The 24,619-nt window shown below is 41.4% G+C and overlaps 1 protein-coding gene across 6 annotated transcripts in view; it reads left to right on the plus strand.

Annotated features, from left to right (window-relative positions):
* The window catches only part of PTPRU (protein tyrosine phosphatase receptor type U), a 691,901-nt gene that overhangs the window by 600,841 nt on the left and 66,441 nt on the right, over positions 1-24,619 (plus strand). For all 6 annotated transcript variants that reach the window (XM_039334369.1, XM_039334366.1, XM_039334364.1 and 3 more), the window contains one exon: positions 5,203-5,393. In XM_039334369.1, the coding sequence (XP_039190303.1) occupies positions 5,203-5,393 (191 nt within the window). The remainder of the gene's footprint in view (positions 1-5,202; positions 5,394-24,619) is intronic.

The following is a 24,619-nucleotide window of genomic DNA, read 5'->3' on the forward strand; positions in this document are numbered from 1 at the left end:
CCAATTTCTTATCAGTAAGGTGGTCTTGATGAAAGATGGTCACAGTAGTGTTTTATTAATACATCACTTTGAATGACTTAACATACAAATCTTACACAAATATCATTTTTTTCAAAAAGAAGATACAATAATATATGGTATCCTGAAGGCACAAATTGGTTTCAAAAACAGTGGGTTCTAAATCTCTTCCTATATCTGTTTCTGTATTCAACCATTTGCTTATTTGTCTATGTTTTCAAGTTTGGGCAATTTGGGACATAATAGAAACTATTCCCCAAAACGGGATTTTTCTTGTGAGGTGATGTATTGTAGAACATTCTCCTTTCAGTTTTTAAATTAAGCCAATGAAAAAGTCTTGTTAAGCAACATAATTGATAAAGGGTCTGGAGGCTAAATCCTACATTAAACAATTAAGGGAACTAGGTATGTCTAGAGTAATGAAGAGAAGAAGTAGGAGTGACACAATAGCTGTCTTCTAGTACTTCCAGAGCTGTCATAGAGAAAAGGGGATTGACTTGTTTCCCAAAGCGCCAGAGGGTAGGAATAAGCACTGGGTGGAAGCTTGTTAAAGAGAGATCCAATCTGGAACTAAGGCAAAATTTTCTGACATTTTCTGACATGAGAGCAATTAATCAGTGAAAAAACTTGCCTCCTGGATGCTCCATCACTGGAAGTTTTCAATAAAAGATTGAACAGCCATTTATCAGGGATGATATAAGGTCTCCTGCCTTGGGCAGGGATTGGACTAGAAGACCTCCAAGATCCCTTTCAGCTCTATGATTCAATTTTTTTTCTGTAAGAGAAGAGATTTTTGGAAAAAAAACAACCCTCATGTCTAGACTAGGAAATTCTTGAACTGCTGTAGGGGCAGATAGCTATGAGATCTGCATGGGAATGGTTGGTCTTTCATTACAGAATTCTCTTCCATTCTGCAACCTTCTTGACTGTTGTTGCCTTCATTCCAAAGCAGACATCAAATGGGGACTCCTCTCATGCACTTTTGCTCAGCTAGGAAAGAAAGGGCAGTCAATAAAACTGCAGAGTGACAGAAAATTGTATGTATTCATCCGTGATAGTATCAACAGGTGGAGCCCCTTTCACTTTCAAGAATAAAATAAATTCTTGAAGAGAATAAGATGGAAAAACAAAAGCCCTTTCTTCTTCTTTTTCTTCACGTGGGAAGAAAACTGAGAAATTGCATGAGACAAATATCAAATGCCAGGGAAATCAGAAGATCCAGGCAGTTCAAATAGGTACCGTAAATGCCGGCGTATAAGGCGACTTCCGCGAGCGCTGAAATCGGCGCCAAAGACGGGGGTCGTCTTATACGCCGGAAATACTGGTAGTTTCCGGCGTATAAGGCGACGTTCTAGGAATGCGGCCCGGCTATAAAGACGGGGGTCGTCTTATACGCCGGGTCGCCTTGTACGCCGGCGTTTACGGTATAAAGATTTATCATAAGCTTAAGCTGTCTACAAGAATCTGAACTACTAACAGCCAAAGCAGATTGGCAGTAGATAAGAGTCAGTGGAGTGCAAGGTGGGCTGGACTTGGATCTCTTGTGGGCATGAAGAGATTTGAGACTGATGACACATTTGACCCCTCCCTTAGGCTCAGCCTGGTCATCTACAACAACTTGCAGGATAGTTTGTTCACATCTCAGCTAATCTTTAACATTGACCGCCCTTTGTTACAGCCACAAGAAGCTGCCATCTCCTCAAGCAGTAGCTTAGTTTTCCTGAGAATTGTGCCACTTCATTCTCTCCTAGGAGAGCGATTGCTGCTGCTTAAAGCAACAATAGTTCTTTTGAGTAGATAGAAATAAAATAATAAAAAAGGGAAGGACCTTTCAAGGGAGCAGAATGAGCCAAATCAATCCCAGGGCCCAGTGTGTCGGCAGGAAAGCAGTCTGTACATATAACTGACATAGCATGAACATGAGTTTCTGGTATTCCTAAAGGACTGCTTTTCTGTAATTGACTTTTGACTATGCCCTGAGCTCTCATGAGCCTTTAAGAGTTAACAAAGCAGAGCTTTTGCATTAGGCCAAGACTGGCAATTTCACACCCGCATGTGCATTTCTGTGCTGATTTAGCTGTAAATTAATTTCTTTCTGTTCCCTAGTTTCAGCCATATGCTAATAACATCTGTTAGTGGAGTTTCAAGATGCTTCCTTGCTCACGTCTTCTCTCTACAGACTGCAAGATTAATATAGCTCCCGCTATTGTCCTGCAGATAATGGAAGCCCAGAGGGTGAATCTCCCTCTTTTATGGATCTACACAGGGCTGTTATTTTATGTTTGTGGCTGGGCTACTGTGAGGTTTTCATGCGTTTTTTTTAAGCATGCTCTTAACAAAACCTGCAATTACTCTATCTTGAGCATCTGAGAGCTTTCAGTCCAATTTTGCTGTGATTCATTTATAATCTATTGAAGTCAGTGTGACAGCACCTGCTTTGCTTGGCAGTGAATTTAATGTTAGTCTTGAGAGGCCTGTAGAGAAAGTAGTTTCTTGAAGCTATTGTCAGAATGGCTGTGGCCATTTTTACTGTGTGCTGGATTGGAAACCAAGAGGTGTGTCCCTAATTTTGCATCAATGCTTAAAAAAAAATTAGAATGGGAATTTAGCTCTTGGAATGTTTTTGCTGCAGTAGTAAAGACGTGGCATATGATAGGATAAAAAATGATAATTTACTCATAAGCACTTCACTTGTTTTGGATATATTCTGGGCCAAGTGCAAGTTATTTTTCAAACTTTGTTATCAACTACTTATTAGATATCAGAGATAATAAACTATATCTTTTTGTTTACTGGGAGAGTCTCCAGTGTAGTATCCGAGGCCATTCTTTGCTTACTAAGTTCTATCCAACTTTTTAAAAAAGTTGATGCTAATAATCAAAATTTGTATACCACCCAACTTCCAATGATTCCATATGCCATCATAAAAATTAAAGATGATAGATCAGTCCAATGTTTGAAAGCTTTCCAAAACATAAATTCATGAAAGTGATACCAGTAAGATCTCACCATTACAAATCTGCCCATTAACCCACAAAGATGGAAACCCCTGATTTACCTGATGTATTGCATTTCTACCCAGCTGATTTTGAGGGATCTAAGACAACTCTCCACAGCCAACTTGCCGTGGCAAACTCACCACACCTAACTTGCTGCAATCAACTGACCATGACCAATTCACTACAGGACTAACTGCTATGGAACAATTCACGTTTTTGTTGAAATTATTGAAATTCTTTTATTTCTGGATTGACTTTGTTTATTTTGTTATTATTGGAGCCATGGTGGCACAGTGGTTAGAATGCAGTATTGCATGCTAATTCTGCTGAGTGCCAGGAGTTCAATTATCACTGCTCAAGGTTGACTCATCCTTTCATCCTTCCAAGGTTGGTTAATGAGAACCCAGCTTGTTGGGGGTGATATGCTGATTCTGTAAACTACTTAGAGAGTGTTTTAAAGCACTATGAAGCAGTATATAAGTCTAAGTGCTATTGCGATTGGCCACAGTTCTGTTGAAATTAATTTAACTTTTGTATTTGTTGAATTGTTCCACGGTGAGTTGTCCTGCAGCAAATTGGCCATGGTGAGTTGGCCATGGCGAATTGACCTGGGTGAATTCTCCCATTCCAGATTTTGAGAAAGTATATGTAGATTTTTTTAAGCAGGATTCACCATTTCCATAATTGTGGAGTTTATCCTGAGCTTCTGTATGGTTTGCTTTCTACAGTAAGTATGCCTTGATAATGGTCACTGCTGACAAACATATAAAATAAATATGGAAAACTTTTGGAGGGTTTCTTTTACGTTCAGTTTTAATCTGAAATTTTAATAGAAACTATGGAGCCTAAGGTCAAGAAGCAATTTCCTCCTTTATGTTCTTCCTTCTTAACTGAGATTCAGGATCAGATGGATAGATTTTACTCTGAAACCTTAAAGAGATCTTTCCAATTGCTGAGAAAATGCTAGGTACATGCCCCCAAATCAATCTGTAATTTGATTGGTTCTTGCAAAATCCAGATAGTTTAAACCATGGTTGAAGAGCCTGGCCTGTGTATAAATCTAAACTAGGATTCTCAAATATTGCACTCCCCTAAATTAATAAATTATTATTATAGAACCAAGCAATTTACCTGCCTGGCATGAACAGAGCTTGTTCCTTTTCAGAGTAATTGGCATAAAAGCCTAGAACTACTCAGAGAATTGTTAAGACAATTCCATTCAGGATGAGGGGGTCATATAGATGTCAGTAGCATCACATTATTGCCATTATAATAGTGATTGGGGCTTTATCCCAGGGGATAAATTGCTTTTATCGACAGCTCAGTTAATGTTCTGACATGACATTAAAATGTTATCTTGCTAATGCAAACATTTCTGAGTGGACTAGAGGAGAAACTAAATAGACTTGCAGAATCTGCTGTTTTCCTCCAAAATTACCATAGTATTTTGCAGTGATTTCATTTCAGTGAGGCCACAATTTAAAATGAGACTAAGCAATCTGGAGTCCTCTGGATATTTTTGAGAGATATTTCCAGCCAATTCGAACCAGAACAATCAAGGGTTAAAAATGCTGGGAATGATAGAGAAAAAAAAATGCCTAAAGTGCTTACTTCTAATATTTAAAAAAAGGCTTTCCAACTCTGACATTACATCAATTCATTTGTTTGCATAATGCTAGAGGTGAATATTAATAGAAAAAACTTTGAACTCACATTCACTCTTTTCAAAATGCATCTATTAACTTCAACATTATGGAGAAACCAGTTTTCTGCCTTTCTAGAAAGAAGTTGGATTGAGTGACAAGCGTTACTTCCATCCTATGTCCTTGTGAAAAAATTCATTCACATACAGTATATTTCTCCTAAATAGGCATATTTCTCACAACCAGTTTTCTTGCATTTAGATGTTTTGTACATCCCCCCTCTTTTGCTAATGTAAACGTTCTTATAAACACATCATGCACAATTCCTATTGATAAATTGGTATTGCAAAATCTAGCAGCATGCTAATATTGATGAAAACTTGCAGTGTGATCTGTGCATACTTTTGGAAAATACACATTGGTGATTTAAACAGCTTTCTCACCCATCAGTTCATCACTCAATAGATGGATTTTTGTCAGTTCCTGTTCTTCTGAGAATCTATTGTTTGTGTTTCTATGATGTCGTGTCCTTTCCTTTCCAGGTGATCAATGTTCCAACATTGTCAATGAGTCCAGCAGCCTATTAGGGGGGTCCCCTCGAAGGCAGTGTGGACGCAAAGGCTCCCCCTATCACACCGGGCAGCTTCACCCTGCTGTCCGAGTGGCCGATCTTCTCCAGCACATCAACCAAATGAAAACAGCAGAAGGGTATGGCTTCAAGCAGGAATATGAGGTGAGAAAGATCACAAAAGTGATCCACTTCATAAAGCTCACCCTTTCTCTCCTTTCAGTTCCTATGCATTCCACCTCTGATAATGTGATAGAAATTTGGTTCAACTTAGGAAAAACAAATTAAAAATGCTCTCTTTTTCCATTCAATGGAATGAAAATGATCAGAGAGGAAAAATATGAAAGGTTTCTTACATGCTTGCAAAAGTTAATGGCATAAATGTATCCTCTCTTGGGTGAAAACCTCCTTTTCTTTCATCTGCCTTTCCTTTTGTTGGATTCTGTTTCCCACTGCTGACTTGGAAAGGCTACAAGCAGTCCAATGCCACCATGACACAATGCCCAGAATATTTCATGGATAGAATGATGCCAAAAGGACATTGTGTCCTCCTGAAGCCACTAGCACTGTCTCTTCTGCTATATCCAAAAAGAACATTTTCTGCTACTCCATTTCAAGATGTTGTCACAAAAAATATAGTTTTCTGCAGGATTTCTTGGTTGATAAAATTGCTGTCTCATTTCCAATTGCTTGAGACCTTCTTCTCCAGGATTACTGGTCTGGGCCAGTCTGACAAACCTGGGCTAGTTACAATAATTGGGGCACCTTGAAAAGCTGCTGTGCATGTCCCAAAACCAGTTGTTTGAAAAGCACTTTGAAATAATAAACAGGGAATGAAACACATTATTTTCTTCTATTTCTTCTCTGTTACTTTCAACAGTAGGTGTTTCTATTATATCACACCAGCATTAATAAAAGCTGCTCATGAAATAAAAGAAAATAAAAAAACTGGAATGCATATCCAAATATTATATAGTAGGAGTAGGTGGGGGTGATGTCCAAAAGCCCAGGAATCCAGTCCAATCTCAACATTGGGAAGCGAATGACCCAATTTTTATTAAAAGGAAAGTGGGAAGGAAAAGATCTAGATTTAAAACCTAGTGCAGACATCTCTAAAGGGGTTGGTCTCTGTTTCTATCTTGTGGGTAATTAAACAATGGGCCTAGCTGTGTTGTGACAGTGTCCAGGAACAAGCAATCTTTGGTTGCTGGGAATGGATACATTTCATCATTTTTCTACAAAGCTGTGAGTTTCTCTTGCCTATCTTTTGGCTAATGAAGAGAGCCATTAGGTCTAGAGGTTAAGGCACCAGGCTAGAATCCGGGTGACTGGAAGTTCTTGTCTTGCCTTAGCCATGAAAACCAATTGGGTGATCTTGGGCCAGTTATTCACTTTCTCTCAGCCCAGTTCACCTCAAAAGCTCATTGTTGTAGAGCAAATAGGAGGAGAAAGGTGTGTTGGACATGTTTGCCACTTTGAGTTGATGGAAAGAAAAGAAAGGAAGGAAGGAAGGAAGGAAGGAAGGAAGGAAGGAAGAAAGAAAAAGAAAGAAAGAAGAAAGGAAAGAAAGAAAGAAAGAAAAAAAGAAAAAAAGAAAAAAAGAGGAAGGAAGGAAGGAAGGAAAGAGAAAGAAGGAAGGAAGGAAGGAAGGAAGAAAGAAAGAAAGAAAGAGAAAGAAAGAAAGAAAGAAAGAAAGAAAGAAAGAAAGAAAGAAAGAAAGAAAGAAAGAAAGAAAGAAAGGAAGGAAGGCTTAGGGGTTGTGGTAAGAACTGTAGTTCAGTAATAAAGATGTGACGGCCCTCCAGAGGCTACTGTACTATACTCCGATCATTCCTGACTATTAGTTGTGCTGTTAAAGAAACCCTGTGCCACCTGGAAGAAGTCAAGTTGTGAAAGAGTGATTGAAATTCCGCACATTGAAACTAAGTGGTGGTAGGTCATAACAGAGGCATGCATTCCCCCTGATGCAGTTTCTTGTTCTGTGCACTATGATTTAAATTTCAGATGAATGTAGTCCTCTGCTGTCCTCTTATTCATTCAGTGAGGTATCTCAGGGTTGAAGGGGATCCTGCAGAAGATGCCCCAGGAGTCAGCCTTACCTCTGTACCCATTAAGCATTCTTTGTCCTGGTTTCTCTCCCCCACCCCCATTTGCCCTTCTAGCACACTTTTCTTTCCTTTGATATAACAGGTAAAAGAATTTGATTGTACCTGAAAGCTAAACTTTAGTTGTAGTTGAAATCTTAATTTCTCCAGAAAGGCTCAAATAGTGGAGAGGAGAAATAAGGAGGTGATAGATCCTTTGTTAATTCCTCCAGGTTATGGGACTCTGGAACAATGCCCAATGTTTCTCTCTTAATAATACCCTGGGGAATAGCCAGAAATCACTGCAACATCCTGTTAGCATGCAGCATATTTTTCCTGTGGTTCAGACAATGTGAAGAGAATGGAATACTGGTTTCATTCTTTATTTTATTTTATAGTGCTCTTTTCTCTTTTTGAAAAATCCTATTTTAGCAAGACCTGATTAATTTTGCATAACTTCTCTTCCATTAAATCTGTTCCAAGCAATTTTTGATATGGTGGCTATGCCTTGTGCCATTCCTTCTGAAGTGTGGTGACATTTAACCAACTTGACTTAAATTGTGTGGGGTTAGCTTTTGGAGATTGATATTTTTTAACAGAGGTGTCTTAACATTGCCTTTGCTGCTAACTATAAGATGGTATTTGGATATTACTCTCTCTGTCAGTGCTGTTTGTTCCTATAATAGTCTAACACCTTTAAGAAATGAGGGGTTCTTGGTGCTCTCTGGGCTGGTAATGAAATGTCTGCAAGAAAACAAGCACTCTCAGAGAGCACTAAGGACCCCTCATGTCAACCCTGAGCTACAAATATTCTCCTTTATTAGTACTTTTAAGAACATTTCATATATAATACGTACTACACATAGTCTTGATTTACTCAGATGAAGAAGGAAGAATTGTAATGGTGGAAATATTTTTAAATCAAAAACAGATACTTTTGGTAGTAATATATGCACCAAATAACAAACAAGAATAATTTTATCAAAATCTTCATAGAAAAATAGCAGAAATGGAATATCAAAATATTTGCCTACTAGGGGATTTTAATGCAATAGTAGATGGGACACTAGATTATAAATGTAGCAAAACAGGAAAATAAGGAAGAAAGAGACTACCTAAGACAGTGGTTCTCAACCTTTTTAATGCCGTGACCCCCAACCGGTCGTAAGTCGAGGACTACTCAACCGGTCGTAAGTCGAGGACTACTCAATTGGTGCAGCACTGTTTGCAGAATGGGACTTTTGGCAGGCTCAGCAGGGCAGAGACAGCCTGGACAAAAGCCAATAGAATAAAAGGGAGTAGCACAGCTAAGGAAAAGGGGAAAAAAATGGCGGACTGGGTTGTTTGGCGACCCCCGTGAAATGGTCGTTCGACCCCAAATGGGGTCCCGACCCACAGGTTGAGAACCATTGACCTAAGACATTTTTCAACATGATAGAGGAAATTGGTGTACAAGATACTCAAAGAGAAATGAATCCAGAAAAACTACAATATACGTTTTACTTGAACAGTTATAAATCTTGGTCCAGAATTGACATGATTTGGATGACGCCTGAACTAAAACTGATATGCAGGAAATTGAGATAGAATTAAAATGACATGGAAAGGAATACAGAAAAAAATAAGATGGACTTTGAATCTATCAACATTAAAAGAGAAAGTTTACAGAATTAGCAACAAAAGAAATGGAATTTGTTTTCAAAGAAAATAAAAAAGAAGATACAACATTACAAAATGTATGGGACATGGCCAAAGCATATTTTCTTTTTTTTTTCTTTTCTTTTTTAAAAATTTTTATTGAATAAACATTTAAAAACAGTTTGAACACAGTGTGACTTTTCTGGCTGTTATTTTGCCATACATATTATACCATATACCATATATCATATATCTCCCTATTCATTGCTCTTTTACACCATTTACATATTGCATTTTATACTATTTACACATTTATATATTTACATACATATTTACGTCTGTTTATAACATAACTTCCATTTCCATTCTTATTTCATATTCTTTCTAATCTCTATCTTACACTCACTTTGAGGTTGAAAATCTACACTTTCTCTCTTCTAGACGAGCTTTCTTTGTTCTGACTTTTTCTCTTCGAGTCTAACCAATAGTACATCTTATCCCAAACTTCATAATACTCTGTTTCATCCTTGTCTTTAATTTCTAATGCTAGTCTATCCATCTCTGCACATATCAACATTTTTTTAATTAGTTCACTCTCCACCGGGGAATTTCTGTTTTTCCAGTTCTGGGCATAGACCAACCTTGCTGCTGTTATAATATGCAACACTAGATATGTCTCTCCTTTGTTAAACTTCCCATCTATCATTCCCAATAAAAACAGTTCTGGTTTGGGATCTATCTTCAGTCCCAACATTTCCTCCAACCAAGTCTTTATTAGCCGCCAAAATTCTTTGGCTTTGGAACAAGTCCACCACATATGATAATAAGTCCCTAACATGTCAGAATCCAATTATATTTCATCTTTAATTATCAAACATAGAAACTCCCAATTCTGCCTTCTCTGGATTCTGCCATAAGAGGGAGAAAAGGGGGAGAGCAAAGGGGCTTTATGGCCCTCACTTCCTTCAGCACACTTCAAGGACTGAATGTGTGTTTATTGTGGCCTCTAAGCTTTAACATATCAAAGAAGAGTAATTGCCTTTCATGTAGTTATCTGAAGTCTCCATCCAGACGGAAGAAGAAAGGGGATGGAATTGTGATACTTGAAACTATCACTGGAAGGGGGGTTGATTGGGTGGGACTACTGGGGAACCCCTTAAAACCTTGAATGGGAGAGCTTGAACCCCAAGTCCTGTCTAGCATGCCTGCAACCATTTTCTCTTAATAAAGGATTCCTGTTGGAAGAGCTATTCCAAGAGTTCTGTCTTCTTAAGATGCAAAGTGGGGTGGGTCCTTACATTAGACAGGACTTGCAAAATTAATCCACCTGGAAGGTAGACCCTTGCCGGGGGATTTTGCAAAAATTTACCATGTCAGACAACGAAGCAAGAGAGGGAGAAAACTCCCTGGAAAGAGAGCCGCTGACCCAGTTGGAACCTTGCCAGATGTTGGGATCCGAGAGGCCAGATTTCTCAGAAGAAGAAGTGGTGGAGACACAGGACCACAAGCCTCGCTGGTCGATGGGCGTTGGAAAGAAAAGCGAGTGGGGAAAGGAATCAAGAAAAGTGACCCTGAGACGGGGAACCAAGCAACCAGAATGGAAGCAGGAGATGGAGAAATCCCTGCACGCAAGTGAAGAGGGAGGAAGCTGTATGCCGTACTCAGACTGGATCCTAGAGAGAGCTATTGACCTGATGAAGAGAACTCTCAGCTCCCTAGGAGAGGAGATTCCTGAACCCTACGCCCACCCCAGTTCCTGGAGCCACAAAGGGAGAGACACCGAGGGGGACGTGGAACCTGCAACCCCAGGGACATTTACTGATCCAGGAGCTCCCACCCCCTACCGGACCCAAGATGGAAATCTGGACGGAAGACACTACCACCCACAATGGAGGCACCGATCCATTCCAAGACGTCCACCGTTGGAGGTGAAATTCAAAGGGGAGCCAACACGCTTGGGGTTTTTCCTAACCCAAGTCCTCAGCTACATGGAGGAATATGGGCAGGACATCCCCAGCGACAAAGCCCGCATCCGGATCGTGCAATCTGCCCTGGATGGACCAGCTGCAGATTGGGTGGTGAACCTGCATGACTCCAATGCCCCAGAACTCAGTAACTTCAACCGTTTCATGTCCTCGTTGAGAAGACGGTTTGAAGACCCCCTGGCTGATCGCAAAGCCCGTGAAAGAATAACAACGATGAGGCAGGGCAAACGCCCAGTGGCTGAGTATACACAAGAATTCCGAGCCATTGCCAGCAAACTGAATTGGCCAGAAGACATCCTCCTTGGCCGTTTCAAAGACGGACTAAACTATGATCTATATGATGCTTGCCTGCCCCGAGGAGACCCACATCGACTTGAGGAATGGTACGTCTTGGCAGAGGAAGCAGAGATCGACATATTGAAGAGGCATCGCCGAGGAAAACAATGGAGCCGCCCCCCGCCTGAGCTGACACACCAACCGGTGAAATCATCGGATACAGCCAAGAAGCAGATGGGGTGTTTCAAGTGCGGAAGAGAAGGGCATCGAGCTGTAGAATGCCGCTCAAAGGCCCCCCAGCACAACCCAGACAGATCCCCAATATTCAGCTAAGCCAAAAGAAACAGCCATGAAAATGATGGAAATTGCAGAAAACCCCACCTCTGCTCACCAAGGGGAAAGAACTCCAGCCTACACCACAGGGACGGTGGATGCCTCAGATGACAGCTCGGAAGGCGAACCCCTGGTAAGTGGACGCATCACACCCATCTTCAAAACAGTGACTATATTAATCCCCCCCATGCCCGAAGCTGTGAAGGTGAAAGCCTTAATAGACTCTGGCTGCACCCGCTGCCTCATTAGCCCAACACTAGTGGGGAATCTGGGCATCCCATCCAGGAGACTGGAACAACCAATCTCATTTGGCCAGCTAGATGGATCCATAGCAGGGGGGGTGCCAGCTACCCTAGCCACTCTGCCAATACACCTCTCCCTGGGCAACCATGAAGAGGACTTAACGTTTGTGGTGACCCCAGGTATGGAATGCCCAATGATTCTAGGGATGGAATGGTTGAAAAAATGGAACCCCTGGGTAAATTGGAGGACGACAGAAATCAAATTCCCGAAGGGGGACCCTATGGACTTAAAACCCCAAGAGAGGCTACCAGAATCAAGAATAGAAAAAGCATCCATAGGAGAGGAAAAAAGATTAACAGAAATACCAGAGGAATATAGGGACCTTGCTGAAGTCTTCAGTGAGGAGAGGGCGAATGAGCTTCCCCCCCACCGACCCACAGACTGTACCATTGAATTCAAGCCTGGGGCAAAACTCCCGAAGCCCAGATTATACTCCATGAGCCCAAAGGAGAAGGAGGAAATGGAAAGATTTATAAAAAAAAACCTGGAGAGAGGTTTCATTGAACCAGCTAAGCCTAAAGTGGCTGCCCCGGTCCTTTTTAGAGAGAAGAAGGATGGCTCTTTACGTTTATGCGTGGATTATAGGGCCCTGAACACAATCAGTGAAAGCAACCTATACCCGCTGCCCCTCATGAAAGACATGCTGTCACACCTATCGAAAGGGAAAATTTTTTCTAAACTAGACTTAAGGGAAGCTTACTATCGCGTGAGAATCAAGGAAGGGGACGAATGGAAGACTGCATTTAACTGCCCCATGGGGTGCTATCAATTCAAAGTCTTGCCATTTGGATTACAAGGGGGCCCTGCAGTCTTTATGCAATTAATCAATGACGTTCTAAGGGAGCACCTGTTTAAGGGGGTCCTTGTTTACTTGGACGACATTCTTATCTTTACCGAAACAAAAGAAGAACACGTCAAACTTGTCAGAGCGGTTTTAAAGAAGCTGCGAGCCGCTCACCTATATGCCAAACTCTCAAAATGCGAATTCCACCAGGAAAGGATAGACTACCTAGGCTATCGCATATCCCCACAGGGCATTGAAATGGACCCAGAGAAGGTCAGAGCAGTATTAGAATGGGCACCACCCCGCACAAGAAAGCAACTACAAAGTTTCCTGGGCTTTGCAAATTTTTACCGCCAATTCATCCCCTCATTTGCACAGATAGCCTTGCCCCTCACCAACTTACTAAAAACGAAGGGAATAGTACATCTTATCCCAAACTTCATAATACTCTGTTTCATCCTTGTCTTTAATTTCTAATGCTAGTCTATCCATCTCTGCACATATCAACATTTTTTTAATTAGTTCACTCTCCACCGGGGAATTTCTGTTTTTCCAGTTCTGGGCATAGACCAACCTTGCTGCTGTTATAATATGCAACACTAGATATGTCTCTCCTTTGTTAAACTTCCCATCTATCATTCCCAATAAAAACAGTTCTGGTTTGGGATCTATCTTCAGTCCCAACATTTCCTCCAACCAAGTCTTTATTAGCCGCCAAAATTCTTTGGCTTTGGAACAAGTCCACCACATATGATAATAAGTCCCTAACACTTTCTTGCACTTCCAACACTGTGGTGACATATCTTTTATCATCTCTGCCAGTCTTGTTGGGGAGAAGTGCCACCTGTAAAACATTTTGTACAAATTCTCTTTATATGAGGTAGCCAAGGTTAACTTTCTATTTCTTTCCCACAACATTTGCCATTTGTCTAAATCGATATTATATTCAAAATTTTGGGCCCATGTTATCATCACTTCTTTTATCTGTTCCTCTTCTATTTTATATTCCAATAATTATTTATATGTTCTTTTGATTGCTTTCTCCTCCGTTCGTAATAATATTTTATCTACTGTTGTCAGATCCCTCCATATACCCCATTCCTTTTTGTCTTTCTTATAATGTGACTGAATTTTCAGGTACACCCACCATTCCAATTGTACCTTGTTTTCTTTTAATTCTTGTCTAGATTTAAGTTCCCCTTGTTCATTTAGAATATCTCTGTACATAACTACTTTTCCCAAGTTCATGAAATTTGGATGCACTAGCTTTTCCAGTGTTGAGAGCCATACTGATGTTTCTATATAGTTCTGTTGTTCAACTTTAATCCACACATTAAGTAATGCTGCTCTGATATGGTGTCTCTGGAAGTATTGATGAAGGTTATATCTCTCATCCCACAAAAATGCATGCCATCCAGATTGTAAATCATGACCAAAGCGTATTTTCAAGATGTAGTTATAACATACGTGGAGAAAAAGAACAAAGAAAAACAACAACGTGTGCTATTAAGGGAAGAATTTAAAAAATTAGAATTAGAACTACAAATAAATCCAGTATTAAAGTATTAAAACATAAAACATAAATTTAATTTAATAGAGTTAGAAAGACTGGCACAATAAATTAAAAGAGCAAAACATTTTTTTTGAAAATGCAAATAAACCAGGAAGTTGGTTAGCTTACAAACTTAAAAAACAGAAGGAGAAAAATTTGATAAGCAATTTAGTACATGAAAAAGGCTGTCTACAATTTAAAAATGAGGCAATAAAAAGATAATTAAAGAATATTATGAAAAATTGTATGATATGGAAGAAATTCTATGGGAGGAAATGATTCAATATATGGAAAAAATAATTTACCAAAAATTCCAGAAAACTTTAAGACCATGTTAAATAAGAAAATTACAATGATGGAATTGATAGAGGCTATAAAAAGACAAAATAAATAAATAAATAAAAACACCGGTACCAGATGGGCTACCAGCAGAGTTTTAATAATGCCTACAAGTTTACTAAGTTTACCTTTGAAAGATGTCTGTAATATATATCACAAATACGAAAAAAAGAAAAAAAAACAGAAAAAGACAAGTTCATACAAATAATCATGAAATATAAATACAAATTATCAGTTATCTCTTTAAGTTTCATAACCTTTTCTCATTCTATCGTATTGCTAACATTGGTAAAAATTTTCCCATGTTTTAAAATAAATTGTATCTTCTTTCACTTTCATTTCTAAAGTTAATCTATCCATTTCTGCACATTCAAATATTTTTGTTATTATAATCTGATCAGATGGTAAATTTTCATTTTTCCAAGATTGAGCAAATGTTATTCTCGTGGCTGTTAGCACATGTAATATTAAATGCTCACTCTCTTTTCCATAATTCAGGCCTAATATTCCTAGCAAACAGAGTTCTGGTTTAAATTCTATCTGTATTTTAATCATCTTTTCTAGCCATATATGAATCTTAAACCAAAATTTCTTAGCATTAGGGCATATCCACCAGATATGGTAATAAGTGCCTGGTTGTTGTTTACATTTCCAACACATATTTGATATATTTTTAAACATTTTCTCTAATCTAACTGGTGTTATGTGCCAACTATAAAACATTTCATATAAATTTTCCTTATATGCAGCTGCTTTAGTAAGTTTAATATTTCGGTCCCATAGTTTTTGCCAATCTTCTAAATCTATTAAATAACCAAAATTCTTTGCGTACACTATCATTGTTTCTTTCATTCGTTCTTCTATCTTCCAGTTTAACAAAAATTTATAGAGTTTCTTAATCAAATTTTCATCTGTTTTCAAGAATATTTTATCTAATCGTGTCTGTACTTTGTAAAATCCCATTACTTTTACATCTTTTTCATATCTTATTTGAATTTGTAAATATGACCACCATATTAAATCAATACCATTTTGTTGAAGATCTTGCCTATCTTTAAGTTTTCCTTCTTTATCTAAGATATCTTTATAGACCACAAGTTTATTATAGTTAATTAAGTTTGGATACGCAAATGTTTTCATTGTTGAAAGCCACTCAGGTATTTTCATATAAATTTTATTTTTAATTCTCTCCCACTCTGAGAGTAGTGCATTCCTTATAGCGTGAGTTTGAAAGTATTTATGTACTTTATTTTTCTCTTACCATAGGAAAGTGTGCCAACCCAATTGCAAATCATGTCCCTCTAAATAAAGAAGTCATTTATTTCTCAATGTGATCCATTCTTTAAATCACAACAAAATAGTGGCTTGGTAGTAGAGCCTCCAGTCTGGAAGCCCAAAGCCCCCTCTGTCTTTTGAGTCTTGTAACAGTTTAATTTTAATTCTTACTTTTTTCTCTTGCCATATAAATCTCATTATTGTTGCATTTAAATCATTGAAAAATTTCTGGCTTAGTTTGACAGGAACCATCTGAAATAAAAATAGCAGTTTAGGTAAGATATTCATCTTAACAGTCGCTATCCTTCCTAATAGTGATAATTGAAAGCTTTTCCACTTCTCCAAATCTGTTTTTATTTGTTTCAATAGTCTTTCATAGTTGTCTTCTTTTATTGTTGTATATTTTGATGTTAAATAGATACCTAAATATTTAACTTTTTTGGCTATCTGGAGATTTGTTTTTTCCACAAATTGAGCTTTCTGTTTTTCTGTTAGATTTCTTGTAAGTACTTTAGTCTTTTCCCTATTTATTTTCAATCCAGCCACTTCTCCAAATTCCTCTATTTTCTGCAACAGTTTAGTGGCTGTTTCCAAAGGCTCCTCCAAGATAAAGACCAAATCATCTGCAAAAGCTTGTAATTTATATTTCTGATCTTTTATCTCCAGCCCTTTGATCTCCACATCTTGTCTAATATTCCTGGCTAACACTTCCAATGTAAGAATAAATAACAAGGGAGACAATGGGTATCCCTGTCTTGTGCCTTTTTAAATATTGTAGTTATCTGTATAGTCTCCATTTAAAAGTATCTTTGCTAATTGTTTATTGTAAATTGCTTGAATTGCGTTTATAAAATTTTCACCAAAATCTATCACTCGCAGCTGATGAAACATAAATTGAGTTTAACTCTCTGGCCGCTTCTACAGCAGATCTGTTTGAGGGTGTTCTGGGAAATGTTTGACCATCTCCATCATTAAGGGACCCCCTGCAATTTGACATCAATACACAGCTTCTTCTTCAATAGCCGGTGGGCCCCTGTTCTCAAGACGCTCCTTCAGGATGCGCAAAAACCCACCCTATTCTGGCTGGGGACCCTGATACCTTTCCGAGGCAATTCTTCTGATGGACGGACTTTCTTGCGACCCAAACAGACAGCTATGTGGCCTTTCTGGCCACATGACTGGCAAGTAGCAGAGTGAAAACGGCAGTTGGAATGCTTGTGAGGGCCTCCACATCCGAAACACCAAGGGAATGGAACTGCCTTGTCAGACCCTTTGTCAGCATGCTCTTGGGGCCTTCTCTCCGATGACTGCTGCAGATGATTGACCTCATTTTCGGAATCCAGTTCGGATACCTCTCGAGCAACCTCTTGAAGGACTGAGCCCAAACACATAGGATTCTTGGAAAGATGCAAGGCCTTAACAGCTCCTCCCGCTGCTTCTTCGGCCGTGATCTCCCTTAGTGCATCTTGGAAGGAAACAGCTTCTTTTGCAAAAATCATTTGCTGCAGTTCTTGGCTCCTCAAACCACAAACTAGCCGATCTCATAGCCGTTCTTCCAAGTCTTTGAATTCACAGGGCCTTGCAACTTGATGCAGAGCAGCAATGAAGTCCGCAGCAGACTCTCCGGGACGTTGGTCCCGCTGTTCAAATGCATGATGCCATGCAATCATCAAGAGCTTCGGTTCAAAATGTTCCTTTAACATTTTCTTCAGCTCTGCATAAGCGATAGATTCCAAAGATGCTGGGGGAACCAAGTTTTCAACAATGTCAAAAGTCTCCTGCTCACAGACATAAAGTAACATTGCGGCTTTGAGTCCATCCTCCCGAACTTGATTTACTCGAAAGTAGTTCTCCACCCTTGCAACGTAGGAGCTCCAACATTCAGGATGCATTACATCAAATTCAGACAGGCGTCCTATCTTTGCCATTATTTCTTCTTGGTGGCCTCTTCCAACATCATGTGCTGCTCAGTCTTGCGAAGGGTTTCCGAACAAATCTTGATGAGCTCTCCTCCAGCATCTTCGTGCTGGCAGGCAAAGTCGAACTTCCAAGCACTTCGGGCCTTCCATGGTGAGTCAGCCTAGTATTCTTTTTTCTCTTTTCTCTCCCCCTTCATCACCAATGTTCTGTTCTGTGCATTGGTAAGGTATTGAAATGAGGCAGGAGTAACAACAGATGCTTCTTTATTTAAGCTTCAACAGAACAATACAAAATGGTGCTGATCCCTTTTATACCTTTTGCAGGGAATAGCGTCAGCCAATAAATGCAACATATTTTTCCACTCTGTGCAAGCACAATAGGCTGGTGACAGCCTGTCTGGCCTGGATAGGCCACGTGGTCTGCCCGGGTCTCTCTGCAACTTCCTGCACCTGCTCTGTCAATCACAGGCCCAGGACATAACAAACAGAATATTCTGGAAACTTGGAGCCTGTTATTCTGGAAACTTGGAGCCTTCTAGCCCAACCCGCTGCTCAAGCAAGAGACCCTCTACCATTTCAGACAAATGACTGCCAAATCTCTTCTTAAAAATCTCCAGTGATGGAGCATCCACAACTTCTGAAGGCAAGCCATTCCACTGATTAACTGTTCTAATTGTCAGGAAATTTCTCCTTAGTTCTAGGTTGCTTCTCTCCTTGTTGCTTCTTGTCCTGCCTTCAGAAGGTGCTTTGAAGAATAAGTTGACTCCATCTTCTTTGTGGCAGCCCCTTAGATATTGGAAGACTGCTATCATGTCACCCCTAGTCCCTCTTTTCATTAAACTAGACACACCCAATTTGTCATGGTTCTGACAGATGAAACTCTTCAAAGAACTTCGAGGCATTGTTTACCTTAAAGAATCTTTATTCGAGTAGCAACACATTGGCACGTACATAGTCCAAGCCAAAATCTGACTTCCCCTCCCCTAAGCACATAGTATCAGAGCACAATTCCCCCCTCTAACTAACAGTCACTCTCCAATTAGTTTGAAATGCTGGCTTTCCCACCAGTTCTTCAACCCGCCATGTCTTATCATCTCTTATTACAAAAAACCTTGGTTCCCACTCTTATACAGTATTGTTATGTCTAACTAAACTCCCAAGCACATTCCTCCTCCTCCCCCCAGTGTCATCTAATTCTAACTCTAAGAATAAAACATAAAATAGAGGAAAATGGCTGCATCTCCATATGTTGTCAAAGCAAGAACATCCAGCCCCCACTTACAGAAAGGACAGATCCTGTAATGTATACAAAAGCATATGTTAGGGACTGTCTCTTGGTTTGTTAGGGTGTTTCCTATAGAACCTTTTGATGAGTCTGTTGGCTTTCACATTGCTAGTTTTCACCCAAGTGGCTTCAGACAGTGAGTATCCCTTCCATTGCACTAGGTACTGCAATTTCCCTTTAAAAAGTCTAGAATCAAGAATACACTTTACTTCATAGTGAGTCTGACCCGCTACCACAAGAGGTCTGGGTGCCTTCTTCAGGGGAGGTCTTAATGTGGAGTCCCTAAAAGGTTTCAACAAGCTGCAATGGAAGACAGTGTGCACTTTCCCTAAAAGCCTAGGGAGTTTTAATTCTACTGTGACAGGGTTAATGATCTTTACAATGGGGAAAGGTCCCAAGAATTTCGGTCCTAATTTCTTGCTAGGTAATTTGAGGCATAAATATTTAATTGACAGATAAACCTTTTCTCCAATTTGGAATGTTCTTTGAGGAGCCCTTTTTGTAGGTCTCAGAAGTCTTTTTTAAAGCAGTTTTCGTGGCTCTCAAAACTTCTTCCCACTCTCTCACCCATTGAGCAAGTGTCTGAGAAGATGGGGGCGCTCGACGGCATTCAGGTATCAGGCTGAATTCTTTTCCTGTGGCTACTCTGAAAGATGTGAAGCCAGTGCTGCTGTGAACAGAATTATTGTAAGCCACTTCTGCAAAAGGGAGGAGATCAGTCCAGTCGGTCTGTTGGTAGGAAACATAACATCTGAGATATTGCTCCACCATCTTATTAGCAGCTTCCGCGGCCCTATTAGTAGACAGGTAAAAAGTGGATGATAGACCTTGAGATGATCCAATTAATTTAAGAAAGCTCCTCCAAAACCTAGCTGTGAACTGCACCCTCCTGGCCGAAATTATTCATTTAGGGCACGGGTTGGCAACCTGTGGCTCTGGAGCCGCATGCGGCTTTTTCAGCCATCTCCTGCAGCTCCCTGTCCTCCTCCGCCATATGTAGTCCCCCCCAAAAAAAAGTGGGACTAAAAAAGTTCAACCAACCCAAAAAAAAGTGGGACTAAAAAAGTTCAACCAATCGATACAAACCTCACAAAAAAAAGCTCGCGAAGTTTGAATTGATTGGTTGAACTTCTTTGGTTTCTGGGACTGCCCACAAACCTCTTTCCTTCTTTGGACTGCATGTGGCAGCAGCGGAGGAAGAGCCAGGAGGATTGCTGGAAAGGTGTCTGGAGGCAGAACCTGGGTAAGGGGCTGCGGGTGGGGGTAGACAGTCTCGGGGTGCCTCTTCCCTGCCTGGCGGGTCTCCCCTCACCCTGCTCTGCCGCCGCCTCTACTAGCCCAGAGGGGGGTTGCCGGTGGGTCTTGGAAGCTTCCCCTCTCGGCCCGCGCCTTTCGGCCATCCCACAGGCGGCGAAACTCTGTGTCCTCTTTCGAGAGATTCCCCCACAGTGCCAGCCTGGCCCTTTTCCCACCTGCTGCATGGCGCTTCTTGACCATCCTCCTGCTGCCACCACCGCTGCTGCCGGTTGCACTAGGTGACGCCAGAGAGGCGGCAGCAACAGGGCAGCCATGCCCCTTCGCCATCATCCCACTGCCGCTGCCAGTCCATGGTGCCCTGGGTACCTTTCACCGCCTTCTGCTGCCTCTTGCCTCCCTCCCCCTCCCTCCCCCTCCCTGCCCCTTTTGTTCTCTCTCTCCTCACTTAGAGAGAGAGAGAGAGGAAAGAGAGAATGAGAGGAAAGAGAGAGTGAGAGAGGAAAGAGAGAGAGAGGAGAGAGAGAGAGAGAGAAAGAGAGAGAGGGAGAGAGGAAAGAAAGAGAGAGAGGAAAGAGAGAGAGAAAGAAAGGGAGAGGAGAGAGAGAGAGAAAGAGAGAGGAAAGAGAGAGAGAAGAAAGAGAGAGAGGAGGGAGAGGAAAGAGAGGGAGAGAAAAGAGAGGGAGAGGGAGAGAAAGAGAGAGAGAGGAAAGAGAGAGAAAGAGAGGAAAGAGAGAAAAAGAGAGAGGAGGAGAAAGAGGGAGGGAGAGAGGAAGCACAAGTGCCTCTCTCTCTCTCTCTCTCTCTCTCTCTCTCTCTCTCTCTCTCTCTCTCTCTCACACACACACACACACACACACACACACACACACACTGAGTGGGGGTAGAGGACTGGCAGACCAAAGGCAGAAAGAGGGAGGGAGGGAGGGAGGGAGGGAGGGAGAGAGAGAGAGAGAGAGAGAGACACTTTTGACATCTAAAATGAAGATAACACTGCATATATCCTTTTTTACATGTATGTATGTATGTATGTGTGTGTATATATATATATATATATATATATATATATATATATATATATATATATATATATATATATCCTTAATGGTTATAAAAATACGAATCCCGGGCATATTGTTCAATGATGCAATCTTCGATCTCCGGGAAGAGTATACTCCAGTTATTTATTGTTAAAACAACATTTAAAACAATAAAAACAGTTATATACAAGAATTAAAACAACTTAGCTTTCGCTGGTCCTCTGCCAGCGTCCTCAGAGTGGGGTTTAGGGGGTGGGAAGTTCTTTTTATCCCCTTGCTGATCCAATTGCTGATCCAATCATTGCCCTCATGACAGGGCCACTCTTCCTGATTGCCTGTGACTGCCTTGCCTGTTCCGCCCTCTCTTTTTTGCACTCTAACATTGTATTTTCCTGCTTTGTCATCCTTGTGCTGTCTCCCTCTCCCTGCGCTGTTAGCATTAACACACTCCCCAATCCCTCCTCCTTATCCAATGCAAGGTGCCTCCTCCGATTCCGCACTACACGAATCCTGTTGGGCTGCTGATCTGCCTGCCGTTTTTGCATACCATTGCCGGTTCCTATTTCAACTCCCTCCTCCAACCACCCTCCTCTCCCAGCCTGCCGATTCATACACCCTTTGTTATCCATTCCTGTCATCCTTCCCCCCCCTTCCTTCAACCCTCCCACCTGTTGATTAACATATTGCTCCTGCCTTTCATCGACCATTCTTATTGATGTTCTCTTCCTCAATATCTTTTCCTTCCTGATCCGCTGCTCTATCTGCTGTTCCTGTTTACCCTCCTCCCCCACTGTCCATCTTCCCCTCTCCAATGTCTTCCCCATCATCTGCTGACTTGCCTCTTGTTCATCCATTTTTGTCCATCCTCTCTTTTCTAGCATTCCTCCTCCTCTGACCTGCCGTCCTACATGCTGTTCCCACATGCCAACATCCATTCCTGTTAAACCCTCCTTCTCAAGCTTTCCTCCCCCCCAATCTGCTGTCCTGCCTGCTATTCTTATCTGCCCTTCTCCTTTCCTGTCAGTCCCCCCCTCTCCTGTTTCTCCCCCCCTCTCCAATCCACTGCTCTGTTTGCTGTTACTTCCAGCATTCTTCCTTCCCTTACCTGCTGTCCTACGTACTGTTCCCATCTACCAACCTGCGTTCCTGTTGGACTCTCCTTCCCAAACTTTCCCCCCCCCAAAACTGCTGTCCTGCCTATTATTCCTGCCTGCCCTTCTCCATTCCTATCAACCCCACCCTCTCCTATTTCCTCCCCCCCTCTAATCTGCAGCTCTACCTGCTCTTCTTGGCTATTCTCCTCCATTCTTACTCCCTTCTCAAATATCCCCTCTCCATCCGTGAATATGCTTCCAATCTTACGTGCCTCATCTTTTCTGTTCTTTTCTCTCTCCCCTTCTCTTTTGATCAGTCCCCTGGGGTCGGGCATACCCCTCCCCCATATTTTGGGCCGTACGATCAATTCTGCTGTTCCCAAGAGTCTTCCCTGGTCCCCCTCTCCTTGCAGTCCCCCATCATATCCACCTCCTCTTCCTTTACTACCCTTACCTGTCTGTGACCCTAATGTTCCCTCATCTGTCCCCACCTGTGATGTGTCTATGGGATCCTCCCTATGTCTAGTCATGTAGTGAATACCCTCCCCCACCAGTCCTGGTTTCGCCTCTGACAATCGGCATCCGTCTCTTGACATGCTCTTCCTGCACTCTTAGTGCCTGGTACGCCGAGGGCAGTTCTATACATCAGTTGATGGTGTCTGTGTTGGAGAACCAGGCCTCCTTTAGTAAACGTCCTCCTTTGGAGGCGTCCTGGGCAATGGCTTCTGCCTCCTTGAAATCAAAAGAATGTCCAGTATTAATCATGTGCGTTCATATTTGAGAGTATTGCTCCTGCCTTCTGACAGCCAATTTATGTTCATGTATCCTAGTTTTTATTCGTTTGGCTGTCTCCCCCGTATAATTACATTGGCAGTCTTTGCAATGCACTCTGTATACGACCGCTGATCTTTCTTCCTTCGGCAATGGCTCTTTAGGGCGCATGACTTTCATCCGGAGTGTTTGATCAGGCCGGTGAGCAACTTTAATATTATAAGGTTCCAATATGCGCACTGTTGTTTCCGATACTCCCTGGACATATGGTATTGTTGTTCGGGCCATTGTCCCTGGATTATTCGGTGCCCTGCGGGGTTCTTGATGTTTGCTGTACCTCCGAATGAAGCTAGTTGGGTAGCCATTCCACTTACACACTTGATAAAGATGTGCACGCTCCCTCTGCTTAGCCCTCCTGGTGTTACAGTGCGTGTCTATACGTGCAAATAATGTCCTAACGCATGAGATCTTGTGGGCTGCTGGGTGATTGCTCATATAGTGCAACATCCTGTCGGTGTGAGTGGCTTTTCTATACACCGTCGTATGGAGGGCACCATTGATTTGACGTGTAACCAAAACGTCTAGGAAGGCCAAGCTGCCATTGGCCTCCTCCTCCGCTGTGAATTGTATATCTGGGAATATTGAGTTGAGTTGAGTTTCTCCATAAGGGCAGTTTTTCTTGCCCGTTTGACGATGACGAAAGTATCATCCACATACCTGGCCCAAAACTCTGGTTGGTAGTCGGCCATGGCCCTGCTTTCCAAACACTGTAGGACCGCCTCCGCAATGACCCCCAAAATGGGGGATCCTATCGGCGTGTCCTTAATTTGTTCATATATTGTTCCTTGGAATATGAAGTACGTTTTCAAGCATAGCCGTAATAACCTGACAACATCTTCTATCCCAAGGGAACTTTGACTCCGTAGTCCTTTCAGTTGTAGTAGATCTTTTATGGTCGTCATGGCCAATTCTTGCAGGATGGACGTGAATAGTGATGTTACGTCGAAGGAGATCATAATCTCATCGTCCCGTATCCTCATCCTCTTTAGCCTTTGTAAGAATTCTTGTGAGGATTTCACAGTGGTTGTGTTGTCCTCCACTAGGTGTTGTAACCTTTGACTTAGCCATTTAGCCAGACCGAACATGGGTGTGCCCCTAAGTGCCACAATGGGTCTCAATGGTGTCCCTTCCTTATGTATTTTGGGTAGGCCATAAAATCTCGCCATAGCTGAGTCCCTTGGCCGTATAGCTCTCAGATCTTCTTCATTTATTCCTCCACATTTCTTAAGTCCATCTATGATCTTATTGAGTTGATTTTTCATGGACGTTGTGGGGTCAGTCCTAATTACTTTATAGGCACTGTTGTCATCTAGTAGGGTCTGGGCCTTGCCATTATACTCGGCTCTGTCCATGACAACCGTGGCCCTTCCCTTATCTCCTGGCAGGACCACGATGGATT

The sequence above is a fragment of the Crotalus tigris genome, unplaced genomic scaffold (genome assembly GCF_016545835.1).
Source record: "Crotalus tigris isolate CLP2741 ecotype Arizona unplaced genomic scaffold, ASM1654583v1 scf7180000017628.32516253702:7417878, whole genome shotgun sequence".
In the NCBI taxonomy this organism is placed as follows: domain Eukaryota; kingdom Metazoa; phylum Chordata; class Lepidosauria; order Squamata; family Viperidae; genus Crotalus; species Crotalus tigris.